The sequence below is a fragment of the Cherax quadricarinatus genome, chromosome 46, assembly GCF_038502225.1.
Source record: "Cherax quadricarinatus isolate ZL_2023a chromosome 46, ASM3850222v1, whole genome shotgun sequence".
NCBI lineage: Eukaryota > Metazoa > Arthropoda > Malacostraca > Decapoda > Parastacidae > Cherax > Cherax quadricarinatus.
The window spans coordinates 1,546,520-1,573,292 of NC_091337.1; the positions used below are offsets into that span (position 1 = coordinate 1,546,520).

Below are 26,773 nucleotides of genomic sequence, written 5' to 3' on the forward strand. Positions count from 1 at the left end.
TGTTAGTCAAAAAAAAAAAAAAAATACATGGGCTAATAATGGGCCCAGGGACTAAACCTTAGCAAGTTACATTTGTAATGAATTATTTACACCCTTGTATCTGATAGCTTATGTGTGGTTTTCAATTATTTATATTACCTTATATTTTAACAAAGTATATTTTGAATTTAAACGCGTTTAAGTGGTTATGGAGTTTACAAGAAGCAGTGTCAGGAATTTTTCCAGAATGGTTGGTAATGTCACCGGAGATAAAATACTTTGACTTTTCTTCAACATTTGTGAGTTTTTTCTAAATTCACCAATATTATATTATTCCAGCACATCCTGACACAGGATGGAGGAGGAAAACTCTCGAAACTCATCAGTGGTATGTGCCAAAATGCCAGAAGTATTTGTAACCAAACATAAGCCTAGTTACTACTATTACTTGTGCTGATACTGACTGTATCAGCACAAGTTACACCGTGAATGTGGTAATCTTAGGTTCATGTTACCTTAGTGATTTATAGATCTACTTAGGCTTCTAACTGCATTCATATGATATTAATTTCCATTACGTATCTCTCTCCTAATATTCCTAATGCTTGATAGAGATGCTAAAGTTATATTCTGCATTTTCCTTGGAGGTGCTTTCTGATGGAATCTATTTGAATTATGCATTAATTCCCTTTCCTCATAATTTTTGGTGCTGTATTGGGTTTTTCAATGAACGTTAACTGGTGTCATCATGCGAGTCGAGCGCCTTCAGTGATGTCACAGAATCAGTAATAATTACATAATCAAAGAATCAAGCTCAGTGTGTTATGCTAACTTTGGTGTTATTAAGATGGCAAACAATTAATTTTCCACTGTAGACTCCATTTTTAATTCTTATGTCTGACTCAATATGGTTGCTGTAATTCCTATCCCGGGAGGTGGCGATGAGAGAAGATGCAGCCCAGCTAGACTCCTGCTTACAGCTAGCTACTAGTGTATATATTTTGTGATGTCTTATTACTAACAATTAAGCGAGAAATTTCTTCTTGAGCAGTTTCCTTTGCCAGTGATTTTAAATGAACATCTATGGTTGGGTGGAATGCTCATGTTGTCTACAGAGATAGAGTTCGTGCAAATTATATAACTTAATAAATTGTATGTTTTCAAAACTCATTTAAATTGCATTTATTTACTTCTCGTCGTTTATTAAGATATATAGTGACAGTGTGTAGTTCACATCTTAACATTCTAATAATAAGAGACATTATTAATCTCTACCCCTCAAGGAAGGTTCCTTGATGTTGGTGAGGGGCTCTTGATTTAGGGAATTGGATCTGTGCTCCAGTTCCCCAAATTAAGCCTGAATGCCTTCCACATCCCCCCCCCAGGTGCTGTATAATCCTCCGGGTTTAGCGCTTCCCCTTTGATTATAATAATAATAATAATAATCTTTATCCTGTCACTGACACTAGGAACACCAACATCTTTCTCATATTAAGAACATTAGTAGTTTTAGGACAACCAAGAATAATTCTGAGAGCTCTTTTTGCATTAGTTCCAAGGGGCGGACAGAATTCTGTTTAATGTTAACATGGGCACAGCATAATCATACTCGCCATTCTCACCGTTCTTACATTAGCACCATAGCTGGGGTTGTAGCTAGCAACACCACTGTGGACATTTTGCCTCTGTTTCTTATTTAGTTGTGGTATCATGGATTTAGTGAGAGGTACGTCTATACCAAGATACTATGTGTGTTTATAAGATTTAACGCAGCTAATTTTGTCTCCCAGCAAACAAATGGGTGGAGCATGTCATTTGCTTGTTTAGATGGGGATATGATGAAGCCTGGTCGATTACTTAAACTTCTTAAAGAATAGTACTCACTTTCTTTTGCCCTGTTGTGTGAATTATGATGTTATCAACATAGGTTTTTGGTGTGTTTAGATAGGACATGGCATTAAACAGCATAGGTTTGAGAACTCCTTGTGGTACACCAACTGATATGTCTTTTAGTCTCGCTTATAAAACCTTGGAAGATAACAGAGAATACTCTATTTGACAAATAACTTATTATCCATCTGAGTAAGTTACCACCAATACTCAGTTTAGTTAGTTCATGTAGGATAACAGCTCTGTTTGCGATATCAAATGCAGACTCAAGAAATGTGGGAAAGCTAGTAGAAGTGTGAGCAGAGAGAAGGTGATTATACAGTTCTGCACACTTGACCCTTATACAGGGGCTCTGGTGGCCTGGTGGCTAAAGCTTTCGCGTCACACGGCGAGGACCTGGGTTCGATTCCCAGCCAGAGTAGAAACATTGGGCCTGTTTCTTTCCACCTGTTGTCTATTTTCCCCATCAGTAAAATGGGTACCTGGGTGTCAGTCGACTGGTGTGGGTGGCATCCTGGGACACTGACCTAATTTGCCCGACATGCGGAGCATAACAAGGAGCTTTCTATATAGTAGTATGTCATTGTTGTCAGCTAGGACTGTATACCCTGTACATGTACTTGTAGTAAATAAAGATATTATTATTATTATTATTATTATTATTATTATTATTATATATCCACAGAGATAAGAGTTATTGTCTGATCCTCTAGTACAGTATCTTGGGTATCATTCTTCCAAATGTTTTACATAGGTAAGCGGTCTCAATACATCAGGCTGTTGTGGGTCAAGAATAGGTACAGTGAGACTTGCGGTCCAGGAATTAGGAAGAAAACTTTCGGTGTAACTAAGATTATACATTGCTCACAAAAGTTTATCAGTGACTTGCCTTGAAGTTCTGGGGATAATTTTAAATGTTAGTGTACATTGTAAAGTTTTATAACCTTTTAGACTCCTGATACAGAGATAACATGTGTGACCATTAAACGCTAATGTTTAGTTTTGTTTTACGACCAGTTAGAAGAAAATACGTTATTTAAGATTTCAGTAGCTTTTAATTCCTTTGGTTTTTAAATTAAATGTTCCATTAGGGATGGTGTGTGTGTGTGTGTGTGTGTGTGTGTATTAGCCTGATCAAGCATATGAACATAATCCTGGTCTTAATGTCCGTGCTCTTCGACAGACACTATACAAGGACATCAGACCATACTACTGACTCTCCTCACCAGCTAAACATCAAAACCTCACTGCATATCTGTGTGTGTTCAAGTTAACCTTGTACTCTTCTCTTATGCAGGCTGTCTCATACATGCAGCAAGACCTGGCAGTGGCCAAATCTCTGGGTGACATCGCGGGCGAGTGCCGGGCCCACGGTAACCTGGGAAGTGCCTATTTCAGTAAGGGTAACTACAAGGAGGCACTCACCTCGCACCGCTACCAGCTGGTACTGGCCATGAAGTGCAAGGATACCCAGGCAGCAGCGTCAGCCCTCACCAGCCTTGGTAAGTCACCAACCACCCCTAATTTTACTGCCTCCTCTCTGCCTTTAGTTTCATTGATTTTCATGTGTTTTACTGATGATGGTGGCCCAGGGCCGCCCGAAACAACGCCTCGTTTCGGGCGTTGTTTGTGGCTCAGTGGTAAATTGTTGTAGCTCAGGTATTGTCAAAGTTATTCTCTTATGTGTCTTTCAGGATGTATCAGTGTCTGTACGCAAGGATACAGACGTTTATTTCTTATTTTAAGTGTGCATGGTGAAATGTCTCTCTCTTGGCCACCAGCTTCTCCAACACTCTCCCTCAGTGTGTCTCCTGGCCACCAGCTTCTCCAACACTCTCCCTCAGTGTGTCTCCTGCCCACCAGCTTTTCCTACACTCTCCCTCAGTGTGTCTTCTTGTCACCAGCTTCTCCAACACACTCCTTCAGTGTGTCTCCGGGTCACCAGCTTCTCCAACACTCTACCTTAGTTCCCAGTAGACATAATTACTCGTGAGTACATATAATAAGCATATGGAGTGAGTTCATGCGAGTACATGGTGAGTACATAATGTTATTAGATACGTACAGTAAGTACGTACATAGAGTACATACGTACGTAAGTAACATTATAAATATTACAGTATTAAACAAATGCATATATCGAATTCAGTAAGAGAAATGGAAATAAGAGAAAGTATTAAGAAGGGGAGGAAGAGGGGAAAAGAAGAGAAATGGGAGGGGTAAGAGGGTGAGGAAGAGAGAGAGAGAATGCGGAAGAGATGAGGGAGGAAATGTGATGGGAAGGGAAAGACATGAAAGGAGGAAGACCGAAGAAGGAGAGAGGGACAGAAAAGCTAGAAACACAAGAAAGATGGAAAGGATGAAGCGTAATGAGCAACTAATTCATGTTAATGAAGGGTGGGGGGCTGGGATGGAGATGGTGAGGGGGAGGGGTGGGGAGAGGGGATGTGAGGGGAGGGGGAGTGAGGTGAAGGTTGGAACGTGGGAGATGATTACCAGCCAGACCTCTACACACCCGCCACCACGGACATCATCAGAAGAGCCGCCACTAATGACATCACAGGAACCGCCACCCGCCACTAATGACATCACAGGAGCCGCCACCCGCCACTAATGACATCACAGCAGCCGCCACCCGCCACGAGTGACATCACAGCAGCCGCCACCCATCACAAGTGACATCACAGCAGCAGAATCAACAGTTCAGTGAGGTCTCCCTGAAGTATGAACGTACACGCACGCAAGCACGCGCAGACGCCCCAGAGCCACCGAGAGATCTTCACAGTCCTTGAAATCAAGGACTATAAGTACAGAGACAGATCCTAACTGCACAATGAAAAGGAATACAAGTGTGGGGTAAGAAAGAAGGAAAGGCAAATTGGACGATAACAAACAGAAGTGTAAACATTACACAGCTGGAAGATTACGACTGAATACACAAGACACAGAAGAGAAGCATAAAATCGAACATTACACAGCAACATCAGGTGAAAAACGGCTAAAAACAAAGGGATTAAAATTTACGAATTTTGGAATGTTCATGAAAAAAAAAATCCATGTATGTGAGGCACTCGAAAAAATCCAAGTGATCCTGGCAAGTGAAGACAGGGAAAAAAAATGGGAGAGGTGGGAGAAGGCTGACCACAAAATATGTGACTGGAGTAAATAATGCTGACTAAAGAAGAGGTGTGGAGGAATTTAAGCAAGTCGAATATAGGAATCGTGGCATTTGGCAGATTTTACCCTGGGTGCTAGAAAACCCCGACAGAAGCGGGTAGACATTTTACATTTGGTACTGCAGTGCACAGGATCCACAGAAAACTGTCAAGAGACAGTGTATCATAGTCTAATCATATAACAATCCTGCGGAGACTTATTTGGCCGTAATGAACCCAGGCTGAAGTATTCTACCAACAAAGATTTACAACATGTTACTGATAACTGGAGAGTTATCAGACAGCTTGAAAACAATTAGTGTATTAAGGTTGGTGAAGAAAGGCAAGACAGGAAGCATGAACCTTAGTCCAGTATCTCTGATAGAACTGTACTATAAACTGAAGAAGAAATTAATATAAAAGTGTTATGCGACCTTTGCAGATTTGTTTTCTGAATGGAACTGTAATGCAGGCAGACCTGTCCATTCTGTTATTACATTAAAAAAGTGCTAAACCCCTAGACTGTTTCATAGAACGAAATGAATGTGTGTAAAATCTAGGAATAATCATGTTAGAGGACATTTCGTTTAGAAAACGAGAAATAAATACATCAAAGGCAAGAAGGTGACAGGTTGGATCAAAAGAATTGTCTAAGAAGTCATGAAAAAGACGATAGTCTTCAAATCATTTGTGATCTCACATGGCTTTCTTGCTTATCTATATTTTAAGAAATATTTTAAGAAAGTTTTTGATAGTTCCCCATGAGAGACTAATTGGGAAACTGCAGAATACGAGGAATAAAAGTCAAATTATTACAACGAATGATAAACTTTTTGAGATGAAAATATGATCAGTTATCAGAGGGGAAAAAATATCTGTGGGTAGATGTGACGGGTGGGGTACCACAAGGATCGGTACTTACTCCACTATTCTCTTAATTCATTGAAATATCTTGCCAGAAGGATGATACAAAACTCATTGGTTATATAAATAATAGAAATTACTGTAAATCTCCACGGGATGACTTCAGTAAATTGGTCAAATGAAGTGATGGGTGATGGAAGTTAAAATGGTTAAATGCCATGTAATGGTTATAGGAAAAAAAAGAAATCAGGCCACACGAACCATATAGAGTATCTGATAAAATATGAAAAATATCAGGGAGACAAAGGGGGTTAGGAATTAATAAAAAAAGAAGTCAGGGAAAAATCATATTAGCACAATTATGAGAAACTTTTATTCTACACTGACCTTAAAGTATGAGGGTAGAGAAATTATATATAAAAAATAGTGTCTGTAGCATATACTATGTTAAAATTGCGAGATGTAACTGTTATTTGGTTCCCCATACTTATGAAAAAAAATACATGGATCTGCAAAATGGCTACAAGGGTTAAAAAATATGAGGTTTGATGAAAGGTTGAACACTGAAGATGTCCAGGGTGGTTGGTAAAAGGGAAAAAGAGGAGACATGATAACTACATACAAGATTATAAAATACGGATGGGACGATAACGGTACTTTATGCAGATACCGATAGCATGAAAATTGGCCGATACCACCCATATCGATATCGATACTTCGGCACACCGCTGTTATAAAAGGACATGGCAGAATATGTAAGGATTTTCTGGTACCGGCAACAGGGATAACAAGAAGCAACAGTTGTAAATTGAGGAAGAAAAAGTGGAGCTGAAGGGATACGAGATTTCTTCGCAGAGTGGTTGACAACTGTAAAAATTTGAAAGATTGCTACAACCTTCGTAAGCGATACAACTATTGAAATTTTTATATATATATATATATATATATATATATATATATATATATATATATATATATATATATATATAATATAATATATATATATATATATATATATATATATATATATATATATATATATATATATATATATATATATATATATATATTTCAACAAGTCGGCCGTCTCCCACCGAGGCAGGGTGACCCAATATTATATTTATATATATATATATATATATATATATATATATATATATATATATATATATGTGTGTGTGTGTGTGTGTGTGTGTGTGTGTGTGTGTGTGTGTGTGTGTGTGTGTGTGTCGTGCCGAATAAGTAAAACTGGTCAATTAGCAAGAACTCAAATAAAATTAAGTCATTTCTAAATTTTTCTCTTATACGTTTAAAGATATATTCTTTTCATTAATATTAATGTAAAAATTTTTAATTTTGCTCCAAAAGAATCTTAGAAAACTTACCTAACCTTAGCATAACAAGAACAATTTATTTTAGCCTAACCCAACTAAATATATTTTAGATTTGTTTACAATAATTTAATACTAAACAAACACAGCGAAATATATTTTTTTCATTAGGTTCAGAATGATTTTGGCGAAATTATTGCATACACAAATTTTGACTTGTCCTATATGGCAAGATGAGCGTTGCTATTTAAGCCAAGATCGCAAGTTCTGCCTATTCGGCACGACATATATATATATTATATTACACATGAAATTATTGTAGACGGAAATCCGAACACCACAAGTACAGCTCTCCTACTGTAATTACAAATAGTCTCTCGTGCTCTTACACACACACACACACACACACACACACACACACACACACACACACACACACACACACACACACACACACACACACACACACACACACACATTTTAAAAACCCTCCCCAAATACTGAAATAAAATTAAGGATTTTTTGCAGCCTTGCTGGGAGTCAGGTACACAGCGCCATGTCACTAATCTTGAGGAAGCTGGAATGCCAGGCGTGGGGAGGGGCACGTGGGGAGGGGCACGTGGGGAGGGAGGGCCCGTGGGGGGAAGGAATGGGGGTAGCCACAATAGCTTTAATTACATGTCATTGTTGCTGAGAAGACGAATCAAGTGGTTAAGTATTGTTATTGGCTGTTTGTTAAGCGGCAGAGTGGTGGTTGTTTTGGTGGTGGTGGTGGTAGTGGTGGTATGCAGTGTCGCTGGTGACTGTAGGTAGGTAGGTGATTGTGATAGATCGTTGTAGATACGTTAGTTTGATAGTGATAGTATGTAGGTGTTGGTGGACTAGATGAAGGTGCGTAATAGAGGTCATGTAGTGTAAGTATACATCTCTTCTGAACGTAATACTGTGCTTTATTTCCTAATATACACACATTACGTACACCAACCTTAATAAAATGTTACCGCAGTATGCAGTTCTCAGTCCCCGGGGTTAAATAAATATACTTCTAGTTTGTAGATAGATTATTCTAAATTTTATTACGCCTAAATCGTTATTTATTTATTTATTTATTTATTTATAATTTGAGCACACTTACAGAGGTACAAAAAAATACAGATAAGAGCAGCATGCCAAAGCCACTTATACTATGCATAGCATTACGGGCTGGCTTAAAATTAACTTAAGATTAACTAAGCAATGATGAAATCAGTGAAAAACATTAATGTAAACTGATTACTATAAAGCACAAGTGAGTATTACAAAGACAGGTCATATGGTTGCATGCATTGTTGTAAATTCAGTAGAATGGAGTATTCTGTTAGGTAGTGTATTTAAAAAATAATAAAGTTAGATTGGGTTTTAGGTTTAACATTTATGTGATATAATTGTGAGAAACATTTAAGATATACAATTTATAAGGTTCAGTTATTCAGTATTTATTTGGTTTTGGGTGAGTAAGTGATCTTTGAGAAGAGACTTGAATTTATAAACAAGTAGTGTTTCTTTTATATTTACAGGAAATGAATTCCAGATTTTAGGGCCTTTTATGTGCATTGAGTTTTTGCATAGCGTGAGATGGACACGAGGAATATCAAAGAGTGATCTGTGCCTTGTGTAATGGTCATGTGTTCTGTTGAGGTTGGCAAGGAGATGTTTGAGGGGAGGGTTAATATCAGAGTTGAGTGTTCTATGTATGTAATAGGTGCAGTAATAAGTATGGATGTTTTGTATGGTGAGTAGGTTGAGTGTATTGAATATTGGTGGAGTGTGCTGCCTGTAGTGAGAATTTGTTATCATTCTAACTGCAGCCTTTTGTTGGGTAATTAGTGGTCTGAGATGGTTACTTGTTGTTGAGCCCCATGCACAAATTCCATAGGTGAGATAGGGGTAAATAAGAGAGTGATATAGGGCCAGGAGGGCTGACTGTGGAACATAGTACCGTATCTTCGATAGTATGCCTACAGTCTTGGAAATTTTCTTAGAAATTTGTTGTATATGTGTATGAAATTTGAGTCTATTATCAAGGTGGATTCCTAAGAATTTTCCCTCTGTTAGCTTTGTGATAGGTGATCCGTTTATCATTATGTTAAGAGGGACATCTGTAGCTCTGTTACCAAACTGAATGAAGTAGGTTTTGTCAATGTTTAGTGTAAGTTTGTTAGTGTAAGTTATATATATATATATATATATATATATATATATATATATATAAAGAATAGCAGCCAGGAACCATTAGATTTGTTGGCCACAATAATGAAATGTAGTAAAACTTGTCTGTAGAGAAAATATAATCAGTATTCTGTGTTGTCATTGCTAGACAATGGTTATTCTGCAAACATCCTTGACATTAAAGTCTGTATCGAAACTTCAGTCCTATGGTTCATACAGTTTCAAGCCTATAGGCTACACGAGGACCATTAAGGCTACATGCAACCTGTTCACCACCAGCCAAGAATACTTCAGTCTCCAAATTAGGGATTTAAGTAAACTCTCAGCATATATACATACACTGATAAATATATACCTTAAGGTGTATATATCCTGTAAAGTGTGATATGTATGCACAAATGACTCACGAAACAGTAATGACACGATTGAAGACAAACCAGGGTACGGGTGGGGATTGAACTTTGGGCAAGCGATTCTGGAGTTTTACGACTCACTTGCCACGAGTTCAATCCTGTACCGTGCTGTGGACAAAGACGACAAAGTCCATCAGAGATCTAAAACAATACAGAAAATTACGCATTATTAACCTTAAAATATATTCACCCTGTACATGAAGTATATTACTGGGCGAGGTTGTAATACAGGAAATGAAGGAACAATGATAACTGTAAATGATATATGTAATCTTCAGAAGATATCCACATACGGCATCAACAAGATCATTAACAATTATGTAACTGGACTGTAATCTATAAAATGATGATTGTAATATTCCGAGAGCTATAACTGTACCCAACAGGGTCTGATAAAGACCACTTGTGACCCCCTGTAATCAGGTCTTCGTGTTACCACTCAGTGTGTGAGTTGCTGGTACACACTGAACTACCAGAGTGCACTGGTGGTGCACACTGAACTACCAGAGTGCACTGCTGGTACACACTGAACTACCGGAGTGCACTGCTGGTACACACTGAACAGAGTGCACTGCTGGTACACACTGAACTACCACTCAGTGAGAGCTGCTAGTGTGTGTTACCTGTTGTCAGAGGCTCTTGTCGTTAGACACTTCGTTTAGTGTGTGTGTGTGTGTGTGTGTGTGGAGAGAGAGGCTGAGACAATGGGTGATTGTCAACCTTAGAATATGACGAATCTCGCCTCAGTGTTGGCAAGAGACCACTTCGCCAAAGAACTCAGTACCCCTGTCCCCTCCCAGTGCTTCCTTCCCCCATACCCTCTCCCAGTACCACCCATCTAACCCCCCCTACCCAGTACTCCCCACCACATCCCGAACACTACAAGACACCTTTATATATCCCCCATCTCTTATACAGTAAGGTTGGAAGACAATATGGAGGTGACGATAATACTCATAGTATCTGCCAGTAGGAGAGGGGCTGTTGAACTCTCTCTCTCTCTCTCTCTCTCTCTCTCTCTCTCTCTCTCTCTCTCTCTCTCTCTCTCTCTCTCTCTCTCTCTCTCTCTTCCCCTTCTTTTTATATTTTTCTTATAACGTCCGTCAACTCTCTTACCTTTCCGGAGAGACAGATTGTTGGCCATTTGTGAATCGAGAGAGTTATATTTTGTGTGTAGGTGGACGGTGGCTAGTTAGTGCTGCCAGTGATGATGCTGCTAGTGATGATGCTGCTAGTGGTGATGCTGCTACTGGTGATGCTGCAGCTGATTGTGCTGATGCTAGTTCTAGTGGTAATACTGGTGTTGCTGTTGGTGATGCTTTTAGTGTTGGTGATGTTGTCATGTGGGTTTCGATAACGTGGATGGGGTAAAAATACTCACGTAGGCTGGTTTGTACGTATAATATATAACGGGAAGTATGGGAAGCGCCAACAGTCGACCTGCCTCTCTCTGCTCCCTATCTTCGACTGACCCACAAGTGCCTACAGGGTGAGGGGTGTTTGAAATCCTGCTGTGGTCAGCAGCAATATGAATAACAGTCATTGATTTACGCAGACGGTTCGTAGTGAATCATCTACTGGTACACTGGTTACTGGTAACTGGTTACTAGGAACTGGTACTACTACTGAGAGCTCGGCGACGCTAACGTATGTCGTTCCGACATACAGCTACTGCAAACTAGAGACGGCAGGTGTATGGCTTGGGCTGATTCTATACAATGTCAAAGTACACAACAATTGAACATTATAACATACATAAGTAGAATATTGGAATGGAAGCTTACGTAATTGAAACTAATAAAACTGTAACGCATCACAAGGTATGATATAGCACAACTCATCGGAAACTCAACATTGGGATTACACAATAGAAGTGATAAAAATTTGATCGATCGATCTGTATTCATGTGATCTAAGTACACCATAAGTGCATTACCTATGAGACCTCTAAAGATATTAGTCATGAGCCTTGAGAACGTGATAGGGGAGGATCGTAATCCAAACGCCATATGGAGGAAGTGATAATGACCTGTAGGAGTGGAGAATGCAGTTAGCTCTTGGCTGTCCTCAGTGCTGGTGGTGATGTTGGTGATGCTGCTTGTGGTAGCGCTGCTGCCGCTGCTGCTGGTAATGCTGCACTACTGCTGCTGGTAATGCTGCACTACTGCTGCTCATAATGCTGCACTACTGCTGCTGCTACTTGAAGTGGTGGTGGTAAAGGTGCTGGTGCTGTGATAGCACTGTTTCTGTTGCTGATGAAGCATCTGTTACTGCTGCTGCTGATGGTAGTCATGATGGTGTTGCTGGTGATGCTGCTAGTGCTGTTTCTGCAGTTGCTAGTGCTACTTTTGGTGGTGGTGGTGACTCTTCTACCTGTTGTGATGCTGCAATAGTGATGGTGGCATGCTGCTCGTGGTAGTGCTTCTGGTGGTGGTGGTTCTGCTTCTGGTGCTGCTAGTAGTGGTGGTACTGGCGGTGGTGGTGGTGATGGTGCGGCACTGCATCTCAGCTCCTCATACTGCGTGCAGTAGTGCTGCCTCTTGTCACTACTCATAACAATGATCACTGCACTATTGGAGACGCTCACAAGCAAGTTCACACACACACACACACACACACACACAGATATGTTGTGCGTGCCACTTACCACAATCTTCAACACGTCCCTGGAAACTGGGCAACTACCTGAGGTATGGAAGACGGCAAATGTAGTTCCCATTTTTAAAAAAGGAGACAGAAAAGAGGCACTAAACTATAGACCTGTGTCATTGACGTGTATAGTATGCAAAGTTATGGAGAAGATTATCAGGAGGAGAGTGGTGGAGCACCTGGAACGGAACAAGAGTATAAATGCCAACCAGCACGGATTCATGGAAGGCAAATCCTGTGTCACAAACCTTCTGGAGTTTTATGATAAAATAACAGAAGTAAGACACGAGAGAGAGGGGTGGGTTGATTGCATCTTCTTGGACTGCAAGAAGGCCTTTGACACAGTTCCTCACAAGAGATTAGTGCAGAAGCTAGAGCATCAGGCGCATATAACAGGAAGGGCACTTAAATGGATCAGAGAATACCTGACAGGGAGGCAACAACGAGTCATGGTACGTAATGCTGTATCACAGTGGGCACCTGTGACGAGCGGGGTCCCACAGGGGTCGGTCCTAGGACCAGTGCTATTTTTGGTATATGTGAACGACATGATGGAAGGGTTAGACTTAGAAGTGTCCCTGTTTGCAGATGATGTGAAGTTAATGAGGAGAATTAAATCTGATGAGGACCAGGCAGGACTTCAAAGAGACCTGGACAGACTGGACACCTGGTCCAGCAAATGGCTTCTCGAATTTAATCCTGTCAAATGCAAAGTCATGAAGATAGGGGAAGGGCACAGAAGACCACAGACAGAGTATAGGCTAGGTGGCCAAAGACTGCAAACCTCACTCAAGGAGAAAGATCTTGGGGTGAGTATAACACCGAGCATGTCTCCGGAAGCACACATCAATCAGATAACTGCTGCAGCATATGGGCGCCTGGCAAACCTGAGAACAGCATTCCGATACCTTAGTAAGGAATTGTTCAAGACACTGTACACCGTGTATGTCAGGCCCATACTGGAGTATGCAGCACCTGTTTGGAACCCGCACTTGATAAAGCACGTCAAGAAACTAGAGAAAGTACAAAGGTTTGCGACAAGGTTAGTTCCAGAGCTAAGGGGAATGTCCTATGAAGAAAGATTAAGGGAAATCGGCCTGACGACACTGGAGGACAGGAGGGTCAGGGGAGACATGATAACGACATAAAATACTGCATGGAATAGACAAGTTGGACAAAGACAGGATGTTCCAGGGAGGGGACACAGAAACAAGAGGCCACAATTGGAAGTTGAAGACACAAATGAGTCAGAGAGATATTAGGAAGTATTTCTTCAGTTATAGAGTTGTAAGGCAGTGGAATAGCCTAGAAAATGACGTAGTGGAGGCAGGAACCATACACAGTTTTAAGACGAGGTTTGATAAAGCTCATGGAGCGGGGAGAGAGAGGACCCAGTAGCAACCGGTGAAGAGGCGGGGCCAGGAGCTAAGACTCGACCCCTGCAACCATAAATAGGTGTACAAATAGGTGAGTACAAATAGGAGAGTACACACACACACATATTACGAGAAACTCACAGTAGGTGTAGAAGCCCTCAAGAGGAAACTGGACAAGTATCTTTACCAGGTGCCAGATCAACCAGGTTGTGATGGATATGTAGGGCAGGGGGCCTCCAGCAGCAACAGCCTGGTTGACCAGGTAAGCACCAGATGAACTTGGCCCATGACCGGGCTCCGAGAGTAGTGAAACTCTTCAAAGGCATATCAAAGGTAAAGGCCATGTTTCTATTAAGAAGTGCCTTTGACAACTGGTAACTATAACACATGAATAAATAAAAATGATCTTTATACAAGTACAAGATAAAACTATTACAAACTTAGCTGACATCAGTGACATACTGTGTAGAAAACGCCGGGTTATGAAAAACATTTCGAAAAACTTAGGTTACTCTTGTCCCCCAGGATGCGATCCGCACTAGTCGACTAACACCCAGGGACCTACTTCTAGGTGATCAGGAAACATGCCAAACATTTCATTCGTGCAGGGGATTGATCCTGGATCCTCAGTGTGTGAGCTGAGGGCGCTACCAACCAAGCCACAAGCATAGGAGTCTTCTCATGCATTGTCTCCAGAAGCAAAATAAGCCAATATGACTGACAGAAGCAGCAGTGGTAGATGCATGGATCACTGTGTGAGTTTCAAATACAGATAGTGTCAGTAACAAGTGGAGTCCTGGAGGAAAGTGTTGAGGAAAATCCTGATATTGTAGCCAATAGAGAGATGAAACTTAGGAACAATAACACATGAAAAAATGACATTGCATCAAAAGGAAAAATGGAATCAAAGATATTTTCTAACTACTTAGAAGGAAGATCACTTCAAAGTAATATGTCTGAATAAAGAAAGAGTTTGTTTTATTATATTTACAAAGTACTGGAACTATTTGGTTGTTCAGAGTTTGATCATATTTTGTTGATAACACCAAATCTGCCCTATTATCAACTTGCTAAAGTTGTCACTACTTCACTCTTATGTTACGTAAATCAGTTGCAAAGAAAGTAAAATTTTTCATAGTCTCTTTTTTTCATTCAGTCATTCATGTCCATAATTGGTTCTTCTATCACAGAAGTGGAACGTATCCATGGTTTAGCAGAACGTAAGGAAGGTGCTGGAGCACCTGGAGAGATCATTGCTCAGAGTAAACTTGCACAGATTTAGCCATTCAAAGTTGTTTTTAGAACTTGTAAAGTTTATAGCATTCACAGAGAAAAAATGATAAAAAGACGGGAAGGAGTGGACTACATTTTCCTGGACTGCAAGAAACCGTTTGACATACCTTATCATACGCTGATCCATAAACACTTTATGGTTATAATCATAACCATGATTTTTAAAGACGTGGACCGGTAAGCCAACGGAAGTCCTCGGTCAGATGACCAAAAGCACCGGTTGTGGGTCATCATATGACTATGACCCGCGTCAGGAAACACTTGGCCTGTTTCCTGACAAACATTATACTTACCACAAACTGAAAGAATAGGTAGTAATTTAGGAAAAGATGCTACTGCGGGATCAGGGAACACACGGAACGCAGAATACATTAACAGTGAGGGATGAAACGTCAGGATGGGCGGAGGTAACGAGTAGGGTCCCACAAGGACCCACATCTTCCTAATATGTGAAGGACTTCCCAGAAGGGATTGAATCTGACGTGTGTCTGTTTGCTAATGTAAAATTAATACGAGGAGATTACAAGAGGAGAGAACAGAGACTGTCCTCTTGGAGATATGAACAGGGTACAGGATACAAGTGGTCCAGTAAGTGGCTGCTGGAGTTCAATTCAAAGACATGTCATGCAGATTTGGTAAGGAGAGGGTAGAGAGGAGTAAAACTTATACAAGTCACTAGATTCCCATCAACTGTATAATTTTGGCAACATGACTCACGAAATCGTAATAATACGATTATAAACAAATCAGAACGGGTGGGGTTTGAACCATGGCGAGTGAATTCTACAACTAACAGGTCAGTGTATTCTAGGTCCACCCTTTCCGTGATTTGGTAGCATGAGAGGCTGGGAAGTCTCAGTACAGCCTCCAAGAACGTGAGCATTCCTTCTGGATTTTCTTCAGAAACCTGTCAGGGACACGAGAGTACTCTGCCCCAGTGTGGAGCCTCACCACGTTAAGCAGGAAATTAAAAAAAAACTGAAAGGTTTGGAACCAGATTTTTCCCAATACTGAGAAGAATACACTGTGAGGAAAGCATAGGAGTTGAACCTAACCTAACCGAACCTTCAATTAGAAAACACTAAGGGATTCTTGATTTTTACAAAATACTAAGAGGAACTGTTAGATCATTTGTGTTAAAAATGAATAAGAGGACTAGAGATAAGAAGACACAACAGACTTCTTTAGTCGACTACAGGTAAATACAGGTCCCTTAAGCCTCGAGGGACCGACCATCACCTACCAAAGGTGAGGGACTGATGACGTCAAAACTACTACTGCTTCCAGTGTTGCATTCGACTGTAAAATCCTGTTTTACTGACGAAACGTTTCCGCAACACGGATACCCAAGTGTTGCACATGTCTCAATTCATCAACTTGTGAGAATTGTCTCACCAATAAGACAAGATGGAATTAGAACACCTAAATGAGCAAGTGATGGTAGCAAATTCTATATACAGTTTCAAGAGTAGGTATCATGCGGTTCAAGAGACCAGGAACCAGTAATGCTGATCGATGTAACTTAAGAGGCGGGGTCAGGAGCCCAGGATTGACCCCCACAAACACAAATCGGCGAGTACACACGTACGCACACCAGACAATACCGTTAGTCATTTATGCTGGTCATCTTTTTTATATTCAGTGATTGTATCCGCGGGAGTGAAGATGGTATCCCTGTGTGTGTGTGTGTGTGTGTGTGTGTGTGTGTGTGTGTGATGCTTACCTTGTATATCGCTACTACACCCACTGTGTGTACTCACCGATTTGTGTTTGCGAGGGTGGAGACTTAGCTCCTGGCCCCGCCTTCTAGACCACTTTGATCGGCATCACTGACTTCTGGGTTCTTGAATCTTATCATAATACTCTTGACGTTGTGTATTTAGTTTGATTACGCTTCCTCGTCCAAGTCATTCCGCTTCTCATCCATCCTGACACTAAAGAAATACTTTCCCTTGCAAGGGGACACAGTTCCAGTTGTCCTCGCCTTAATCCTAGTCCTTTTAATTCAGTCTGTCCCTGCCTGGCCTATCCATTCCTGTTAAGATTTTGTACGTAGTAATCATGTCTTCCCTCGTCCTTGTCTCTTCTAAGGTCGCCAGGTTCAGGTCCTTCAACCTCTCCTCGCAGTTCATTCCTCTCGGTTCTGGCACTGGCCTAGTTGCAGACCTTTGGACATTTTCTAGTTTCTTTATTTACATGACCAGGTGAAGGTTCTATGTTGTGGGAACATACTCAGTGATTGTCCTGAAGGATTTTTTTTTTTAAATTTCTGAGTGTTGCTCTGAGGTTCATTAATCTTGTATATGTCGCTGACGTTATACGGTTTATGTGAATTTTTTAGCCATATTGTTGGTGTTATATTTCCCCAAGGTCCTTTACATTCTCTTATATTTACAAATTCTCTCCGCCCATGCTGTACTCTGCGCCCGGTTTTTCCTCTCGATAAAAAAGACCTTGCATTTGCTTAAATTGAACTGTGTGTGTGTGTATGTGTTAGTTATCAATTGTCAAAGGCACTTGTCGATAAGACACTTGGCTTGTTGCGTGTGTGCAATCCCGGCTTAAGCCCCGGCAGATTGAAATCCTAGCTTAAGACTCCTCCCCCCCCCAGAATGAAATCCTGGCTGGGGTAATGCTACCTACCGGTTATACTAACAAGCATCACTCATCCCACAACATGCATCTCTAGTCTCTGTTTACACTGTGTTTCACATGTAATGATTTCTTTCAAAGATTATTTTTATTGTTGCAACTGTAGACTCTTGCTGTACCATTTTCCAATTGCAGATTATTGCTGTAGCATATTGCAACTTATTGTATTTTCTTCATGGCATATGGTAGTTGAATTTTGTCTTCAGATAATATACCTCTGCTTTACCTATTGCCATAATAAATTTTGAATAAATACTATAATTGCTGTTATGTACGATTTCAGTATTTATGTGGGATAATTTGTGGGTTTTTATACATTTTTTTGGGGGGGGGGGGGAGAACCTAGCTCATTTGTGGCAAGTAGCCATGATCGAGGTGGCAGCACTGTAAAGGGATGGGAGGGGGAAATGGTGATGGTGGTGGCTGTGGTGAGGGGTAATATTCTCTCATATCCATACAATACCCAGAAGAGTGACATGCCGCCCTCTGGCCGACCTCTCTCTCTCTACACTGACATATTGCACCTCTCTCTATCACACCTCTGCCAGTGTTGGCCCATCCTGCTATGTTATTAACAAGGAAATGTCATTTGTGGCGAGGGGCGGATGTAAGAGTTATACAGGTGTGTGTGTGTGTGTGTCTCCTCATCCACTCACAACTGTCTTCATATAGGACACAACCACAAAGTTTCACTGAACTTATATGTGAAGTGAACGTTCTCTGTACGTTCTCAAGGTCTGCAGTTTAGGGCAGTATTTTTCGACCTCGTGCTATGACCCCCTTCGTACAGTTTCTAAATTTCGTATTATTTTTTTTCCTCCTTATAGGTTTGTTGAAACATTTACAAGTGTTCATTACACTGTATATTTCTATTCAACAGTTGTGCTTTAGGGGTCAGCTCTGTGCACCTGACCTGTCATCACCTATATGTGTACAGTAGTTAAGGTTTGGGTGAGTTTGATGTGAGGGAAGAGTATGGACAGGTGAGATGGATTGTTTTATTATTAGTGTGGGTGATGCAGATGGGGGCTGGGAGTGTCTGAAGAAGGTATTAGGTCTTATTGAACAATGTTAATAGGGAGGCAGATGTGGTCATCAAAACTTGTGGTATCCCGTCGTTAGTGTTTATTCTCTCGTGCCAGGCAAACTGTTCCACTCATCGACTGTAACAGTTTGTCTAGTAGGGTTATTGGCTCTTTTTCTAGTAGGGTTATTGACGCTTTGTCTACTAGGGTTATTGAAGCTTTGTCAAGTAGGGTTATTGACGCTTTGTCTAGTAGGGTTATTGACGCTTTGTCTAGTAGGATTATTGAAGCTTTGTCTAGTAGGGTTATTGACGCTTTGTCTAGTAGGGTTATTGACGCTTTGTCTAGTAGGGTTATTGACGCTTTGTCTAGTAGGGTTATTGACGCTTTGTCTAGTAGGGTTATTGGCGCTTTGTCTAGTAGGGTTATTGAAGCTTTGTCTAGTAGGGTTATTGACGCTTTGTCTAGTAGGGTTATTGACGCTTTGTCTAGTAGGGTTATTGATGCTTTGTCTAGTAGGGTTATTGGCGCTTTGTCTAGTAGGGTTATTGAAGCTTTGTCTAGTAGGGTTATTGACGCTTTGTCTAGTAGGGTTATTGACGCATTGTCTAGTAGGGTTATTGAAGCTTTGTCTAGTAGGGTTATTGACGCTTTGTCTAGTAGGGTTATTGAAGCTTTGTCAAGTAGGGTTATTGACGCTTTGTCTAGTAGGGTTATTGACGCTTTGTCTAGTAGGGTTATTGACGCTTTGTCTAGTAGGGTTATTGACGCTTTGTCAAGTAGGGTTATTGACGCTTTGTCTAGTAGGGTTATTGACGCTTTGTCTAGTAGGGTTATTGATGCTTTGTCTAGTAGGGTTATTGGCGCTTTGTCTAGTAGGGTTATTGAAGCTTTGTCTAGTAGGGTTATTGACGCTTTGTCTAGTAGGGTTATTGACGCTTTGTCTAGTAGGGTTATTGAAGCTTTGTCTAGTAGGGTTATTGACGCTTTGTCTAGTAGGGTTATTGAAGCTTTGTCAAGTAGGGTTATTGACGCTTTGTCTAGTAGGGTTATTGACGCTTTGTCTAGTAGGGTTATTGACGCTTTGTCTAGTAGGGTTATTGACGCTTTGTCAAGTAGGGTTATTGACGCTTTGTCTAGTAGGGTTATTGACGCTTTGTCTAGTAGGGTTATTGACGCTTTGTCTAGTAGGGTTATTGGCGCTTTGTCTAGTAAAGGTTATTGAAGCTTTGTCTAGTAGGGTTATTGACGCTTTGTCTAGTAGGGTTATTGACGCTTTGTCTAGTAGGGTTAATGAAGCTTTGTCTAGTAGGGTTATTGACGCTTTGTCTAGTAGGGTTATTGAAGCTTTGTCAAGTATGGTTATTGACGCTTTGTCTAGTAGGGTTATTGATGCTTTGTCTAGTAGGATTATTGACGCTTTGTCTAGTAGGGTTATTGACGCTTTGTCAAGTAGGGTTATTGACGCTTTGTCTAGTAGGGTTATTGACGCTTTGTCTAGTAGGGTTATTGACGCTTTGTCAAGTAGGGTTATTGACGCTTCGTCTACTAGGTTTATTGGCGCTTTGTCTAGTAGGGTTATTGGCGCTTTGTCTAGTAGGGTTATTGACGCTTTGTCTAGTAGGGTTATTGAAGCTTTGTCAAGTAGGGTTATTGACGCTTTGTCTAGTAGGGTTATTGACGCTTTGTCTAGTAGGGTTATTGAAGCTTTGTCAAGTAGGGTTATTGACGCTTTGTCTAGTAGGGTTATTGACGCTTTGTCTAGTAGGGTTATTGGCGCTTTGTCTAGTAGGGTTATTGACACTTTGTCTAGTAGGGTTATTGACGCTTTGTCTAGTAGGGTTATTGAAGCTTTGTCTAGTAGGGTTATTGACGCTTTGTCTAGTAGGGTTATTGACGCTTTGTCTAGTAGGGTTATTGACGCTTTGTCTAGTAGGGTTATTGACGCTTTGTCTAGTAGGGTTATTGACGCTTTGTCTACTAGGTTTATTGACGCTTTGTCTACTAGGTTTATTGATGCTTTGTCTAGTAGGGTTATTGAAGCTTTGTCTAGTAGGGTTATTGAAGCTAAAACCTTGGGTAGGTTCAAATTTAGGTTAGATAAATACATAAGTGAGAGGGGTTACAGTACAGGGGTTACAGTACAGTATAGGTGTAATGTGACAATGCGTGAGAAATGTTTTAGTATCCCCGCAGCACTTCTTGAACTAGCAGCTACGACCTCGCGTGTGGCTGTTAACCAGATTGTAGCTTGAGGAGTGGAGTTGTGCTCCTGGTGTCCGGTCTTCAGTAATGTGTTCATGCTATTTTTTTTTAATTTCCACAGGTTGTATCTCTGCCTACTCTTAATTTATTCCATTAGTCGACCATTTTTTTCCCCCTTCTGGCTCCACTTTATCTTCAGCTTACAACTGTGGCCACTTTGTAATCTTTGTTCTTTCATGTTCTATCATTGCCTGGTATATGGTCATGTCTCCTCTCTCATTCCTGCTGTCAGCCATCCTGGCCTCATTCCTGCTGTCAGCCATCCTGGCCTCATTCCTGCTGTCAGCCATCCTGGCCTCATTCCTGCTGTCAGCCATCCTGGCCTCATTCCTGCTGTCAGCCATCCTGGCCTCATTCCTGCTGTCAGCCATCCTGGCCTCATTCCTGCTGTCAGCCATCCTGGCCTCATTCCCGCTGTCAGCCATCCTGGCCTCATTCCCGCTGTCAGCTATCCTGACATCACTCCTGCTATCAGTCATCCTGCATCACTCCTGTTATCAAGTCATCTTGGCATCACTCCTGTCAGCCATCCAGGCATCACTCCTGCTGTCAGCCATCCAGGCATCACTCCTGCTTTAAGTCATCCTGACATCACTCCTGCTGTCAGCCATCCAGGCATCACTCCTGCTGTCAGTCATCTTATCATCACTCCTGCTGTTAGCCATCCAGGCATCACTCCTGCTGTCAGTCATCCAGGCATCACTCCTGCTGTCAGCCATCCAGACATCACTCCTGCTGTCAGCCATCCAGGCATCACTCCTGCTGTCAGCCATCCAGGCATCACTCCTGCTGTCAGCCATCCAGGCATCACTCCTGCTGTCAGCCATCCAGGCATCACTCTTGCTGTCAGCCATCCAGGCATCACTCCTGCTGTCAGTCATCCTGGCATCACTCCTGCTGTCAGCCATTTTGGCATCACTCCTGCTGTCAGCCATCCTGGCATCACTCCTGCTGTCAGTCATCCAGGCATCACTCCTGCTGTCAGCCATCCAGGCATCACTCCTGCTGTCAGCCATCCAGGCATCACTCCTGCTGTCAGCCATCCTGGTATCACTCCTGCTGTCAGCCATCCAGGCATCACTCCTGCTGTCAGCCATCTTGGCATCACTCCTGTTGTCAGTCATCCTGGCATCACTCCTGCTGTCAGCCATCCAGGCATCACTCCTGCTGTCAGCCATCCAGGCATCACTTCTGCTGTCAGTCATCCTGGCATCACTCCTGCTGTCAGCCATCCTGGCATCACTCCTGCTGTCAGCCATCCTGGCATCACTCCTGCTGTCGGCCATCCAGGCATCACTCCTGCTGTCAGCCATTTTGGCATCACTCCTGCTGTCATATCGTATGGGGTCCGGTAGGAGAAACAAGGGATGATGGTAAACAAACTTGTTGGATGGTAACACTATGTATTGTCAGACTGTGATGAGAGGCGGGAGCCCAGGCCTGCCTTGTTCTGATTGCTTGAATGTCTATCCGTCGAGTGAGGACGAGGCAGTGCGTCTCACTGACTCCAGCTGTATCCCATGACGTCATACAGTCACTCTGCCTAGGGAGCTTCTATATAAAGCACATGGATGGTACTACGATACTCAACTAATCTATACATACAACACATGTAAGGGGATCAGCAACTATGCTGACAGCTCGGTCATGTTACGTATGTCGTCTCGACATACACTACTATACTATAGGCTGAACAGGCAGGTGGTTCTGTGCTGATTCTATACAATAACAAAGACATATGTAACTTAGAACTAATGGATGGTATCATAATGAGTTTTACATAATGGGTGTTAATGTAATCACTTTTAATGTAGTGAGTTTCATTGTAATGCATTATGACTTGTAGGAACAAATCATTGTACAATATGGATGGAATTGATCGATCGATCTGTATTCATGCACTCTACGGATTCTGAGGAAGAATAAATATATATATATATATACAAGGTGAAATTAACAGCAAAGACATCTGGTGCACTCAGATTATTACTGTCAAATTCTCAGAATATGGAGGGAACGTGAACACGAAAAAAAAAAATTCTGAAAAAACTGATCAGTTAATAACAAAACACACTGACAATTTCCTTCATCTCGGACATCTAGTTATACAGACTATGTACATTTAAACCCAGTTCTGCGAGGGTGAGGTTTACATATGCAGAATGGTTATCATCTCTGGGAGGATCAAATTCCTCTGCAATGGCTAACACATGCCTTGACTGAGGGAGATCTGAATGAGTATCTACAAAAGATACTTGTGGGTTTCTCATTACTTGTCGAGTACGCAAAGAGTAACGACATTCAGGTTGACTATCTGACTGAGTATTTGAGGTAGATTATTATTATTATTATAATCAAAAAGAAGCGCTAAGCCACAAGGACTATACAGCATATTTTGAGGTAGAGGGTACAGAGTCGAGAGGATTTTCAGCATCTGTCACATCAGTCTGGGTAGCAATATCAACAACATCGCATACTAACTTCATATGATCTAAATGCGATTCTTTGTACTTACCAGTACTAATTTCTCTAACCTTATACTTATTGCCTGTGATATGTTCTACAATTCGATAAGGGCCGACAAACTTTTGATCGAGCTTAGGCATTGCGGATGTTTTGTTGAAATTTGTCAGCATAACTCTCGAACCTACTTTAACTTTTGACGGCTTAGCACGGCTGTTAGTTACTCTAGTAAATTCTGCTGTTGATTTATGAAGTGTTTCACAGATTCTTCTAAAAACACTCTGAGCTATGCTGGTACGAGTTGCTATGAAATCATCAGGGTTGTAATTGGGTTTCGGAGTAGAATATAACAACTCATAGGGTAAACGCTTGTCTACACCATACAATGCATAATGTGGAGTATCACCTATGGAAACATTGTAAGCAGAATTTATGGCACATTGAACATCTGGTATGACTTCATCCCAAGTTTCACTATTAGGGTTGATAGTGGCTCTCAAGACATCAAGTACTTTCTTATTGGTTCGTTCAGCTAACCCATTGCTGGCAGGATGATGAGGAACAATGGTGGATTTAGAGATCTTGTACAAAGTACACAAATTTTCAAGAATCTCATTACAGAATTCACCTCCATTATCTGTTACTAAGGACTTAGGGGTGGTATGCCTGCAGATAATGCGTTCTTTAAACGCTTTAGCTACTGTCTCTGCAGTCTTATCTGCAACAGGAACTAACTCACAATATCTGGTGAAATGGTCTACCATAACACACAGATGTTTGTTGCCTTGGAGGGAACATTTAAAATTGGTTAACAAATCAAGGGCAACTCTTTCCCACGGTTCGCTAGTGGTTGGGTACACCTGGATTGGATTAGGACCATTGACATTTCCTTTATGTTGCATACAAACACTACATTTCTTAACATACTCTGAAATGTCAGTTGCCATATGTGGCCAAAAGTACTTCATTCTGGCTTGTTTCACAGAACGATCCATAACAGGGTGTGCAACACCTGGTGCATCGTGAACTAGCTGTAAGGCTACATTCACTAGTGACTGTGGAATTACTAACTGGTATACTCTTCTACTTGGAGTACCCAACTCGGCTGTTCGATACAGTAATTCTTGACTCATTACAAAGTCACTAATGGGTGCTGGTGGCTTCACAGTAAGAATAAGATCTTCCTGGAGCAGGAATCGAATCACACCAGACCACATGGGATCTGTTCTTTGGGCATTCTTTACATCCTCGGCAGTAAATGGAGGTTCTGCAGTTACTACACTAACGTGTCACGATAAAGCATCTGCGACTACATTTGACTTGCCAGGTAAATGTTCAAAAGTGGGATTGAACTCTTGGATAGTCAAGGTCCATCTGGCTAACCTTCCAGTAGGTTGTTTATTCTGGAATAAAGGTATCAGTGGTGCATGGTCTGTCAAGACATGAACAGGATACTGGTAAGTAATGTCTCGGAAGTGCTTTAAAGACCATACTATTGCTAAAGCTTCTTGCTCCGTTACTGTATAATTACGTTCAGCCTTCGTAAGGACTCGGCTAGCAAATGCAACTGCGTTGTACTTGCCATCAGTCTTCTGAGCTAGTACGGCACCTATGCCAGTTGAACTAGCATCAGTTGTCAGCAACTACGCTGACAGTCAGCCATCCTGGCATCACTCCTGCTGTCAGCCATTCTGGCATAACCCTTGCTGTCAGCCATCCTGGCATCACTCCTGTCAGCCATTCTGGCATCACCCCTGCTGTCAGCCATCCTGGCATCACCCCTGCTGTCAGCCATTCTTACAGTTTTCAACCACTTCATCACAACTCGTTATTTTTTTTTTAACTCTGATATTCATTTTGGATCTTTTCTTTGGACATTTTTCTAATTAATTTTTAGACCTAATGTAACAGTTTTTTTTTTATTTTTCCATGCATATACTTGAAAGTTATGTTATAACTCGCCAGTGTACCATACATGTTTCTCACACTTTCGTATTATGATCTGGTAGTGATATTGTTAATTCCTAGGCCTCACACGTTCTTGATTTTGTCACAGTCTGTGTTTATGTGGCCAGATTTCGCCTTTTCTCATTGCCATTATGTGGCATTTGTCTACGTTAAATTTCATTATTTATCTATTATTCCATTTATTCGATTGATTGAGGTCATCCTATAAAAACTTAGTAATTTTTATTTTATTTTTACCTAAGTTTTTTTGCATCATTCGCATATATAAATTATATATTTTTTTTATTTATATATTAACACATCGGCCGTTTCCCACCAAGGCAGGGTGGCCCGGAAAAGAAAAACTGTCACCATCATTCACTCCATCACTGTCTTGCCAGAGGCATGCCTACACCACGGTTATAAAACTGCGACATTAACACTATTAAATCTATCTGACAAGTCATATAAAATATCAACTTTATTGGTGGAGGTACTGATCCTTGTGGGACCCCGCCTCTAACATCTTCATACGGGGACATGTTTTATCCCTTTTATAACTGTTCTCATTTTTCTTTCAAAAAAAAAAAAAATTCTCATCCATTCCTCCTGCATTTTGAACTTTCTACATAATTTTTTCATGGGAATCTTAAAATAATCTTCCTTAAAGTCTTAGATAAATACAGTCTAATCATCCATTTCTTGAACAATTTCCATGACTCTTCTTATAATAAATTAACATATTTAATATACAGTATGTGTATTTAAAGGTCGAAAAATTTTAGTTTTTCTGTAAATACTTAACGAAGGAGACTGGACTATAGTTTAAAAGGTCATACTTGCCACTTTTTTTTTTTAAATATTAGTACAGTGTGTGAGATTTTCGATTTACTACCAATTTACTTTCTTGTAGTTATATCTTAAAGTTCCAAAATGGCTAACATAATTCTTCTGTACATTCTTTCTAATCCCAAGATGCTATCCCGTCTGGGGCTGTTGCCTTTTTCTGTGTTAGCATTCAGTAGTAATTTATCTACTTCCTCTTCAGTTATTTCAATATCCTCTATTTCTTCTGTCTGTTTGGGACTAAAAATCCACTACATTTAAAATATCTTCTTTCATGTGTGTTCGTGTATGCACAAGCTGTGTACTTCTGCCTACACGCACATTACAAGGATACCTCTGTGGAATGTACTGTAACTGTGTTGAAATATGTGGGTAGGATAGAACCATAAATGGACGTATGGCTGTGGTAGAGCCCCG

General features: G+C 41.0%; 1 protein-coding gene across 6 annotated transcripts in view; it reads left to right on the plus strand.

Annotated features, from left to right (window-relative positions):
- Positions 1-26,773, plus strand: part of LOC128696639 (tetratricopeptide repeat protein 28) — a 476,495-nt gene that overhangs the window by 407,279 nt on the left and 42,443 nt on the right. For all 6 annotated transcript variants that reach the window (XM_070094432.1, XM_070094429.1, XM_070094431.1 and 3 more), the window contains one exon: positions 3,167-3,371. In XM_070094432.1, coding sequence (XP_069950533.1) covers positions 3,167-3,371 — 205 coding nt within the window. The remainder of the gene's footprint in view (positions 1-3,166; positions 3,372-26,773) is intronic.